The sequence below is a fragment of the Melanotaenia boesemani genome, chromosome 7 (genome assembly GCF_017639745.1).
Source record: "Melanotaenia boesemani isolate fMelBoe1 chromosome 7, fMelBoe1.pri, whole genome shotgun sequence".
NCBI lineage: Eukaryota > Metazoa > Chordata > Actinopteri > Atheriniformes > Melanotaeniidae > Melanotaenia > Melanotaenia boesemani.
In genome coordinates, this window is record NC_055688.1 from 26,753,444 (window position 1) to 26,764,689 (window position 11,246).

At 38.5% G+C, this 11,246-nt stretch overlaps 1 protein-coding gene across 1 annotated transcript; it reads left to right on the plus strand.

Annotated features, from left to right (window-relative positions):
• Nucleotides 1-385: 385 nt before the first annotated feature.
• On the plus strand, nt 386-11,211 carry simc1 (SUMO interacting motifs containing 1). The gene is made up of 11 exons (XM_041990655.1): nt 386-568; nt 677-932; nt 5,842-7,065; nt 7,173-7,417; nt 7,771-7,840; nt 8,063-8,223; nt 9,322-9,414; nt 9,520-9,651; nt 9,929-10,085; nt 10,317-10,401; nt 10,831-11,211. The coding sequence occupies exons 2-11, from the start codon at nt 789-791 to the stop codon at nt 11,040-11,042; spliced, it is 2,523 nt and encodes an 840-aa protein (XP_041846589.1). The 5' UTR covers nt 386-568; nt 677-788; the 3' UTR covers nt 11,043-11,211.
• Nucleotides 11,212-11,246: the final 35 nt, after the last annotated feature.

The window sequence follows — 11,246 nt, forward strand, 5'->3', positions numbered from 1 at the left end:
AATTTCATTAATCGGGAACGTATAAGTCCCATTTTTAGTACTTTAAATAATTGTATGCGGCGTGACGTCGTACAGCAAGCGTTGTGCGTCAAAACAAAATATTTCTTTTGAGGCTTTTTTTTTTTTTTAATCACCAAATACAAGCTGTAAACTGTGGTGAGGTCGGAGGAGGGTATACTGACTGCTGAGGAAAGCTGATAAAAGTCCCGGTATGCATTGTACGCTGTAAAAAAAAAGTCCAGGATAACATTTAAAAGTGCCGGTACTGCGAACCGGTGCATACCGGTCTACTTAAAGCACTGATAACAACCCATGATGAAATCGAATCAATGTGAAATTGACGTTCCCATACAGCAGGTGGAGACAGTTAGTTTGGAGCCGGTTGCGATCCGCCTTTCAACAGAAGAAAACTAACAAGAAGAACCAGGAAGCTTCTATTAAACAAAACCTAACATACCACTAAAGCGTTGTCTCCTCGTGTAGCTAAATTTTACGGTTGCTTATTTAAAAAAAAAAATCGTAACTTATGAGGATACAACCAAACTCCAAATCTCCATCAGTGTGTGAAGTATGTAGCTTTGGATTTTAACGAGGAAACATCGAATGATTGGCTGATTGACAGTAAGGTTACCCAGTGTGTTTTCAACATAACATTATGGAACAAATCTTTGCTCAGGTCAGTGGCCAGTGTCGCAACTCTGCGTGAGGTGATGCCAATACGTGCGGCGCAGCTGCAGCTTCTGCTGATGATCGTGTCTCGTATGAGGCGTCGACAAACTTGAGGAGACATGGATGATGTGATCGCCCTCAGCTCAGATGACTCTGATGTGGAGATCCTCGGTTCTTACGGTGAATACACCACAAAAACTGACCCACTGCCGCTGTCGGAAGTACGAATCGACATTGAAGCCGTGAACCTCAACATCCCCCCGGTAGGTCCACCGTGTATCGGATGTAAACAAATAGAACCAGCCTGTCATCTGTCTGCTGTTTACAGGCTCAAAAGTAACCGTATTACCAGATAAACAGATCCAGGCCCGATAATGAGCTGTTTGTTATCAGTGATAAACGTTTACTGTACGAACCAGAAAAAATAAAACTAAAAACATTCCCACCGAAGAGGCAGCAGAGCCTCAAGTGTGGACAAGTTTGACATTTAGTACGTTCTTAAAGCGAGAAATACTCTACGTGGCTCAGAAATATCGTCACTGAGAGTAAAATCATTTCCCGACTGAAGGAAAAAAAACCTTCACAACATTTGATAGATGTTAAAAAAACACACACACACACAACTCAGGTGTGAGAACAGAAAAGGTAGATCAGATTTAGCTAAATGCTGCTAATTTCTAATGTTATAAATTATTCTTTTGAGGACTAAACCGAGATGAGCTTGTATCAGAAGTGATGACAAGAAAAGCGCATGGAGACTAGAAAAGGTTCATGATATCAATTTTAGTTATTTTTATACATGATAGTGTGAGTAGAACTGGGCCAGTGGTGTTAATCTATCACTGACTGTTTCCGGAGTTTGATGAAATCATTCAAACTCTGCAAAGCTGATAGGAGAGGGAATGTCCTGCTGTCAAAGAGACGGTGGCGAGAATGTTGCAGCCTAGAAAACATCCGCCTCAAGCAAATGTTACATTAACCCATGTAGACTATAGCTTGAATATTCTTCATAGCTTAGTGTACAGTAATCCCTGTCAGACAAGAAGCAATTGAATGTATCTATTCTCTCCTAAGAGGCAGCAAACTATATAAACAAAAATAGTCATTTTTCTCTCAATGAACACAGGAGTTGTTCATTACCGACCTTTTTTTTTTTTTGGTGATTTTTTGGCAGTTGTGTTTTAAAATAATTCTGCTGCTTTTGTCAGATTAGTTTACTAAAAATAGTTAATAACATCTTCAGTGTCTGATCTGGTGAGACTGCCTGATGGAAGGCATTCAAAATACCAAGTACACACATACATTTCTTTTGTGGCTTAAATGGGTTTTTTTGCCACTGAATCTATTTTCAGCACTAAATTGCTTCAGCTCTGTGGTTCTTCTTTCTGTGTGTTTGCAGTCTGCCCCATGAAGGAACCTCGTCCATCACCACATAAAACAATCAAAGAAAATCTGATTATTTTCTTTCTCTGTTAGTATGGTAACAATTATAGGTTTTACATTTTTTTAGTCCCCAACATATTTTTACATGTTAGCTGCATTTCCACCGAAGAACCTTTTAAGGGGTCCTTCTCAACCTCTTTTACGGAAGTTACAGGAACTAGGGGCTAAACAGAGTTCCAGTACAGACATATCAGTGCCAGTGTTTGTAGGATGTAAAGCTCCTACCAGGAGAAGAAAAGAAGGAATGTAAGCAATTTTTATTCATTTTTGATTGTTCCACAGTAGTTTTATTCTAATGGGTAATATCCATTACCCATAGAAGTGCATAAAATTAACAAATCTTGTGTTAGTACAGCTGAAGCACATTTGCTGGTTGATTAGCTTGCAGGCTGCTGTGTGACCAGCACAGTCGGGTGTTGAGGAGGAGTGACGCACCTCAGCAGACTAAATTTGCCTAATCTGCCCTGTAAACCTCAGTGCAAAAGGCCTAGTGCTGAAATAATCTTTTAGCTCTTTGAATAAAGGCCTGAGCCTGAGTGCTGTTAGGCAAAATGTGCCTTCAATTACCAAACAGCTCCAATATGGACCATGTAAGAGCTTAAGCTTGTCAAAATACAACCCCAATTCCAAAGAAGTGTGGCTGCTGTGTAAAAAACAAAAAAAAAAAACCAGAATGTAATGACATAGAAAGGTTATAAACTGGTATAGCATGTTTATAACAACCGCAGAAGAATTACTTATAATGCCGTCTTTTTTATGAAGTAGCGCGTGTGCTACCGGCTGCTGTGTAAAAAAAAAAAAAAAAAAAAACAGAATGTAATGATATAGAACGGTTATAAACTGATATAGCATGTTTATATATATATATAATGCCGTCTTTTTTATGAAGTAGCGCGTGTGCTACCGGCTGCTGTTGAAAGAAGAAAGGATGCTGCACAGTGGTAAAAGTGACCCTGCCCCAATTTATTTATATCTTTTAAGAGGTCCAGCTGCCAACAAACTCAAGATTAGCTAATATTTTTAATAAAATGGTAAGATGGCACACTTTCAACATTTGTTATGTTCTACTGTGAAAAATTTTAGGCATGTGATCAGTTCCTTTTTCTTTTTTACTTGCTAAATTAGTACATTTCGGTCTTCTTCCTGTTTACAGCAGTGATGAAGCACAACGTGGACAGTGTTGCAAAGTTCGCTTGTTGAGCTCTTTTTATGACTCTCTTTCTCTCTCTCTCACACACACACACTTACATACATACATATATATATATATATATATATATATATATATATATATATATATATACACAGCAGCATTACCCAACGTAAACACCAGTTAATAAACTATATCATTGGCTGTTTTAAAAGTTTTTCTTAGCTTTAATTTGTTTTTACATTTGATGATCACTTCAATAATCAGTTCAATATTTCATAAAATCTAGACCTAAAGAAAGGTATCATTTGTTCCCCCCTTTTCCTGGTCAGTGTTCCTGCCTGGTCCCCCATCAAAACTTTACTAGACCCGCCCCTGCAAAGCTGAAGAATGAACCCTGTCTATCATCAGAAAACTACTGTGTTTGAGAAGGGTCCTGCCAAAAACAATATGTTTGGGTAAATATGTGAAGGCTTGACCTATGAACCACTAGCTTCCTCCTTCTCAGCTGAACGATGAACTGACGCAACAAAAGAGAAAAGCCGATCAGCTTTACGTCTTTCAGAAAGTTGGGAAACTGCTGTGGTTTCAACTTCTCAAACAGATGGGTGTGAATTGTTAGGCCTGTTGCCATAGTTACTGGGGCTGCATTTTCAGTAACTGATCTTTTCCTCTTATAACCTGGGAATTATTTAAACCTGTATTATGTCGAGACCATTTTCCGGTTGAGATCCTTTCCCCCTTCAGCTCTGCGACAATCCATCAGGACGTGTTCCTGTGCTGACTAATTATCACTCAGAGGTATGGAAATTTCAGGATTTAAGCTATTTGTTAAAAGTAACAACATTACAGAGTTGTGTGAGCCGTCTTCCAGGGGAACGACATCTGACTGAATTTCTGCCCCTGACAAATTATGACCCAGAATCAGGGGAAATTTTAACGGTGTATTTATTAAAATGGTAACATGTGAGCGAATTATTAGTGAAATAATTGGTGAAAATGCAACATTATTATATTTTATTTTAAAATTAAATATAATTTGTGGAGCAATCATTTCAACTGTATTCAAATGGAAAACTCTGAAACCATTCAAAAGGGTTTTTTTGTTTGTTTTTCTTTGTGTTTTGCATTACAGTATTTGTTACTCTTAATGACATAAACTTGTTGAGAATATAAACATAAAGAAAGTCCTTTATTTTCGAGAATGCACTTCTTTTCCGCGCGGACGGGACCAGGCTTTAGCGGAGCTGGAGGGGAAACGGATCTCGATGGGGAAACTGGTCTTGACACAACACTTTGATGGCACCGTATATACTTCTCTTTCCTTGTTGACGACAAAATGCTCTTCAGCAGCGCCAAGATCCATTTAATTTTGCTTTAACATCTTCGTCTAGACGCTCAGGCAGACTGTTTAATCGAATTGCGATTGAAGGTTCAATGCATTGAACCTGTTGATGAAGTGAAGTTATAATCTATTTCAGTGGATGGATGGATGTTACTACAGATTTACAACGGCGCTGTAGAACGGCAAGTGCCCTTCTCTTCTAGCAATCCCACTGTGAAGTAGCAATTGACATTTAACAAGCGGTTGGCCATGCTTTTCTTGGTTTAACTCTCCAAATGCATTCCACTTTGTATTAAATAATGTGTTATAAACTTATATTCATTGACCTACTGCTACCTTCATATGTCAGGAGAGGGCGCGAGGCTACCACCAGTAGCCTAAAAAAAACAAACCTATTAAACAACAATTTTTCACACCATTGCTAGATTTGGCAGAAGCTGCTTAAACAGTTCATGTAGCCTGTTTACATATTAAGTAAATAAGTAAGTAACATTTTTTTCTATAGCTTTTTCACAAAGTGCTTTACAATAAAATCTATAAAAACAGAAAAAAACAAAACAGCATAAAAAATATATCAATTAAAACAAAATATAAACAGCTGTAGAAATACTGACTTTCTTTTAGTTAATTGTCTTTTAGTTAATAAGAGAAATGTGCTAAAACTGTTTGAGCTCTTAATATTGACTCGCTTGTCAATTGAAGAAGCAGTTTTTGTCTGTAAGACAAGCAAAAGGAGAAAAAGCCTGGACATTTACCACAAATCTCCTAAAATCCAGGTGGAAAAAGTAACATGCTTTCCATTATCCATAAATTATATTTTGATTTTTGTGTTAGTTTTTAAAAGAAATACATTTTGATTTTATTCAGTGTTTTTTATGCACACAAATTTGCCACTGTGTAGTTTGCTATATTAATAAAATTTGCAATATCTCCTACCTACCTATCTACCTATCTACCTACCTACCTATCTATCTACCTACCTACCTGTCTATCTATATACATAAACATTAACATGTGTACCACTGCAATCCTGCACATCTCTGCTACTTCAGTATTCTCATACTTCCTTTCAGTATTTTTGTATAATTAACAGTTTTTTTTTCTTTTTTACTGAATTGTAATCAAATTGATATATTCACATTTATTATTCTTTACAGATATTTTTTATGCAATAATTGCAGCAATCTTTAATTTGACTGACACTTTTTTTATGTTTCTCTTTCTTGTTCTCTAGCGTTTTATTGACCTCACAGATTCAAGATGGGCTTTTCCAGAGCTTAAGCTGCGTAAAAGACAAAATTCTACTGGTATATCAGTAATAGACTTAACCAAGAGTGAAGCAACAGAGACCAAACAAGAGACGGAGAACTTGCCACCACATGATGGCAGTCTGTTAGAAAAAGAAACTTTGACCAAACCTAACATCTTAATCAACCGTGATTTTAATATAGCAGAAAACTCTTTAAGAGACTCCAATATTAATACCCCACAGCACGACTGTGGCGCCAAAATACCAAAGCAAAGGTGTTTGGATTCTCCACCTCAACACTTAGATGAAAACCACACAGCACATACCAGTAATGGCACACCAGTTGTGAAATTGACTCGACTGTCTTTTCTTGAAACCCATATGATGGAGCTGAAAAGATCAGGGTGTTCTGTCCATTTAACCAAAGACTCTTCACAAGTATCATTGTGTTTTAAACAACAGAATAATGACACTGAAGCAAAGGAATGTATTTGTAATTTAAGGACAGCTGTTGTATCGGATGGTTCCCACGAAGGACCTTCAGTTGTCCAGTGTCCTCCTTGGGCTGAGAAATCTGCACCTGAACAACAGAGAAACTGTCTGGAACCTGCAAGTGCACAGTTGCAAGATAAAGAATCCCAACACCTACAAACTCCTACTGACTCTCCTGCAACCTTGAAAGAGCACAACACAAGTGGAATTCAAACAAATGGCTTTCACTCGTTTGACCACACTCTTTCTCCAACTTTTGCTTTTTCTTCTGAAGATAAAGCCCAAAGTGAAGCTCTCGCCTCAAATATAGAGCAACTGGAATTAGACAAAGCATCTAGACAAATCTACGCCTCTGATTACCCGTCTCCCTACTCTCCTGCAACTGGATTGAACTCTTGTAAACTGTTTGAGCCTGACCTTCTCTCCCACACGAGTCCAGAAGCTCATAAACATGAGAGCCAAGTCGACCCGCCACCCTCTTTTGAACATACACAAGCAGAAAATACACCTGAATGGCAGCTGGAGACGGAGACTTGCGAGGATGGTCTGGCACCTGACAGTCCAGTGTCTTTGGTTTGGCAGGGGCAAAGCGATGAAGAAGACATGGACAAAAAAAGCAGATATGACACAGACTTCAGAGCAGTCAGTAGAGCAGACAGGCAAATCGTGTCCTCAAATGCCCTCAGGAAAGCAATGGCTAGACCAACTCAGGCTGTGGTAAGAGATTTTATAGATATTTCTGTATCATAATAACTCATAACATGACATGATATTCTATGATAATGATTACCTGCATTTTTTTTTACATGTATGCCATTTCTTAGATTAATGAAGATGATCAAAGCTTTAGTTCAGAGCTGCTGTGCCGCCAAAGCCTGAGTCTGGTTTACAGTACCATAGAAGAGAACTTCCCAGAAGCCACTTTGCAGTTTTTGTCTGACCTACTGCAGCCTGGTTACCATCCACCCAAAGATATCACTAATCACCTTCTGCGTGGTATTCTGCTTGATCCTGCCTGCCCCCATCTGCTCTCTGTGCAGGCTTTTAATCTGCTGATGAGGACACAGAGGTAAGAGGACTGCAAGAACAAAGTATTTCCTCTTGCAATCCACGGTCTACACCAGGGGTGTCCAAAGTCCGTCCTTGTGGGCTGCTCCTCTGCAGGATTTGGGTGTTTCCTGCTGCAGCACTCCTGAATCAGATTCATGGGTCAACATGCTTGGACAGAACTTGACAACAAGCTGTTGAGGAAATCCGTTTAATTTGGATCAGATGTGCTGGATCAGGGAGACTTCTAAAACCTGAAGGATTCCAGCCCTCAAGAACTGGAGCTGGACTCTCATGGTTTTAGGCTTTATGTTGTATCTTCCTTCCTCTGTTTAGTTTTACAGTTGGGACATTGAAGCTGCTTTCTCATTGCAGACACCACAGGGCCAGTAGAAGCACAGTTCCATGGGACTGGGATTTACTGACTTCGGTCTTGTCTGATCAGGTAATGAACTGTGTGAAAATACAGTAAATGTACATGATGTAGCAGTGTACACCACCATTAATATTTAGGCTGTATGAGATGAAAGTAATTCTCTATGATTATATATATGATAATAAACGGATATTGGTCCATTTTTGGTTACTGTTATGATGGAACATATTTAGATATTTGTTGTTTGATTTAACTAATAATTCCCTTTTTGTTCCTTTCTCACATCCTTAGGACAGCACAAGGAAGCATCGATGTGAGGTTGTGCGTATGTTTCTGGAATACACTGTGCAGACTTTAGAAGATGACTTCCAGGCCAGATGTTCTTCAACCACTCTCCATCACTCCGTCGCAAAGACAGTGCTGTCATGTGATCTGCACTTTTCTCGGGTCAGGTACGTTTTGTTGCCATGGGCATGGATTATTTAGAAACATTTCTACATATCTGTTACCACAGTGCTTATCATACTTTAACATTTTTTAATACTTGTATGCTATAGTACAGTGGTTCTCAACCTTTTTCTATTTTCCTTGAGGACCCCCTTCATGTAACTACCAAAAAGCTGTGGACCTGTTTCCTCTGTGTTAAAACCATGCTTGGTTTTATTAGCTGCCTTTCACCATAAATGATGCATTCTGGCTGACTCCTTTCCTTTGATAAAACCAGAGCAATTTGTTTTTTATCAAATAATAATAATAATAAAACTTAAGCAAATACACCTCAACTTGTCTCTGTGTGGACATGGCCTTTATTGAAATCACACTGGCTCTGAACAGTCAAAGTCTCTGGGACCCCCTGTGCTCTTTGGCAGACCACAGGTTGGGAACCACTGCTTTAGTACATGTTTGAATGTTGTGATCTTCAACTAACAAACCATATTTACTCAATATAACAAAGGCAACATTTTTACAGTTATAACTGGGGAATTTTTTCTTTATTTCATTAAAAAAATGTGCTTTGAAATTTAATGTCAGCAACATATTCTTCTTCATGTTTGGGTATAAAAGAAAAATACTCAAAAGCTGAGGATGGAGATTTTCTGCTGCTTAAAAAGCTTTTAACTGAGAGAAATATATTACTTAGCAGGAAATCCAATTTGCTACAAACAGTATGTTAAAAATAAAGAAATTGTAAGAGTAATGGAGGATAAATTGGCAGATTTTTCTTTAACAGCTTAAATGGCATCCTAATTTTCTTTTCTTTTTTTGTTTTGAGGTGGAGGGTAAAAGTAAAATAACCCTTAAGTAGTTGTGGTAACTGTGTTGTAGCTTCTACTACTGCTTTGGTAATCTATTTTGTGATGATGTGTACTGGATGTTTGTCTAAACCAGATTTAATATTAGTGACAGAAGATAATGCTGCAGACTTTAACATTAATACTTGATTGTGATCAAAGCTCACATCACAAACCTCTCCCCCATCACATGGATATTTTTATGTATGTCATTAAAGTAATGCTTTCTTAAACTTTTATAACTATTTTTGATTACAGGGACGTCATCCAGTGGCTGTTTGCTGCTATTATGAAATCAACAGAGCGAGGAGAGAGTCAAGAAAGCATCAGAGAGAGAAATGAACAAACAAGGTGAATGTTAGCGCAGAAGCAACAACTAAATATTATGTGACTTTATTCAGGATGGCTCTATGTCTTTTCTATTGTCTGATGTTTTTGGCACCGTGACCTTTGCAGAATAGTTTCCATCCTCCAAAGGATGCTGTCTCTTGCTCTGGAGGTGGACCGTTCTCCTGCGCTGAACTCTGCCAAGCTCTCCCAGGAGCTTTTCCATATGCTGCTCAGCCACATGCCTCTACGAGCACACAGGTGAGGAGGAGACTCAGCAGGATTCAAGGAGTTGATCTAGAACAGGGGTGCCCAAAGTCGGTCCTTGAGGGCCGCTGTCCTGCAGATTTTCCAATGTTTCCTGCTTCAACAGACCTGACTCAAATAGATCCAACAGCCTATTAAGTTTTGCACAGTGACTCATCAATTTGAGTCAGGTGGTTTTGGAGCAGGGACACATCAAAAACCTGCAGGATTGTGGCCCTTGAGGATGGGAGCTGGCCACCCCTGCTTTAAATGATCTGTTTCTGGTTTCCAGGATGTTATTGCTGGAGAGCCTAAAGAGCGAGCTGCTGAGATGTAAGCTGTTGGAACATCTGCTGGACTATGCGTGCCCAAAGAAAATCCCTCTGCCCATGTCACTCAGCCTGCTGCTACACTTTCTGAAGAACTGCACTGTGGCACCAGACCCTACGGTGGTTATCAGACTCATTCATGTGGCTTCATCTGTTATCTTAACTGTTGACTTCATAACAAATCGAGTAATGTTAAGATATACTTTTTAATTTTATTTTAAAGGCAGTTATTTTGTTGTTATTTTCTATGGGAATGGCTGTCTTTTTATTTGGTTTGTGAAATACCTAACAATGAAACTAGCATAAACAATCAAGTGTTAAGTTTAACAGATTCACAAATGTATTTGACAGGATGGCACCGAAAGATGGCAAAAGTGGGAAGAATTGATTCAACTCCTCTGGATGTTGTTACTCAGCTATAACAGAGCAATGAAAGGTGAGCTGATGGTAAATACCTCCACATAGCTATGATAGTGAAATGTTGTTCTGTAATTTTAGGGAGATTTAGAGGAACTGAAATCTTGGTGGAAAAAGTGATTCTGTCTCAGAACAATGAAACAAATACTTGTGGGAAGCTTGAAACTCAATGCCTGAAATATGCTGTGATTTCATATTTAATTATAAGAAAAGAGTTTTATCTAAATCTTGACTGTATAACAGGAGGATGAAACTAAGACTTTTGTTTCTTAAAAAGAAAGATCAAATAACAACTAGATTGGTATGATTACAAGGTTGAATATTTTCCCTCTTTTGTGCTTATCATTTTAAGGTGTTGACCGTTTTTTTATGTTTTGTGTATTGAATTGTGAATAAAACTACTGTACTAGACTCTTCCAACTCCCAGCGTATCATCTGTTATCCACAGGCTATCTGTGCAGCTCTAATACTGAACAAAGGGGCAAAACGGGCACTTCAGTCTACAAGCCAGATGACGTGCTATCAAAGCCTGCTGTTCGAGAAGCTGTGGAGGCATTCCTGTCTAGATCCCAGGCTGATCTTGGCCAACCCTTACCTCTTCATGTGGAAGAGTCCCTAACATATCTGCAGGATCACCTACTGGACGCCTGTCAGTGTTGAATTTAAAAACTGTTTGGTTCTTTTGTTAAGACCTATCTTTCTTTTAAGGTGAACTTTTTAGCATTGTGATATTTTACTTATTTAATTGTTTTTTAAAAGACATTGCTTTGATAACTTCAATGACCTCAAAATGCGTTTGAATTGTTTTGATACAATAAACCTTGCATCTCAATTATTGTCTGGGTGTCATTACCTTGATAGACT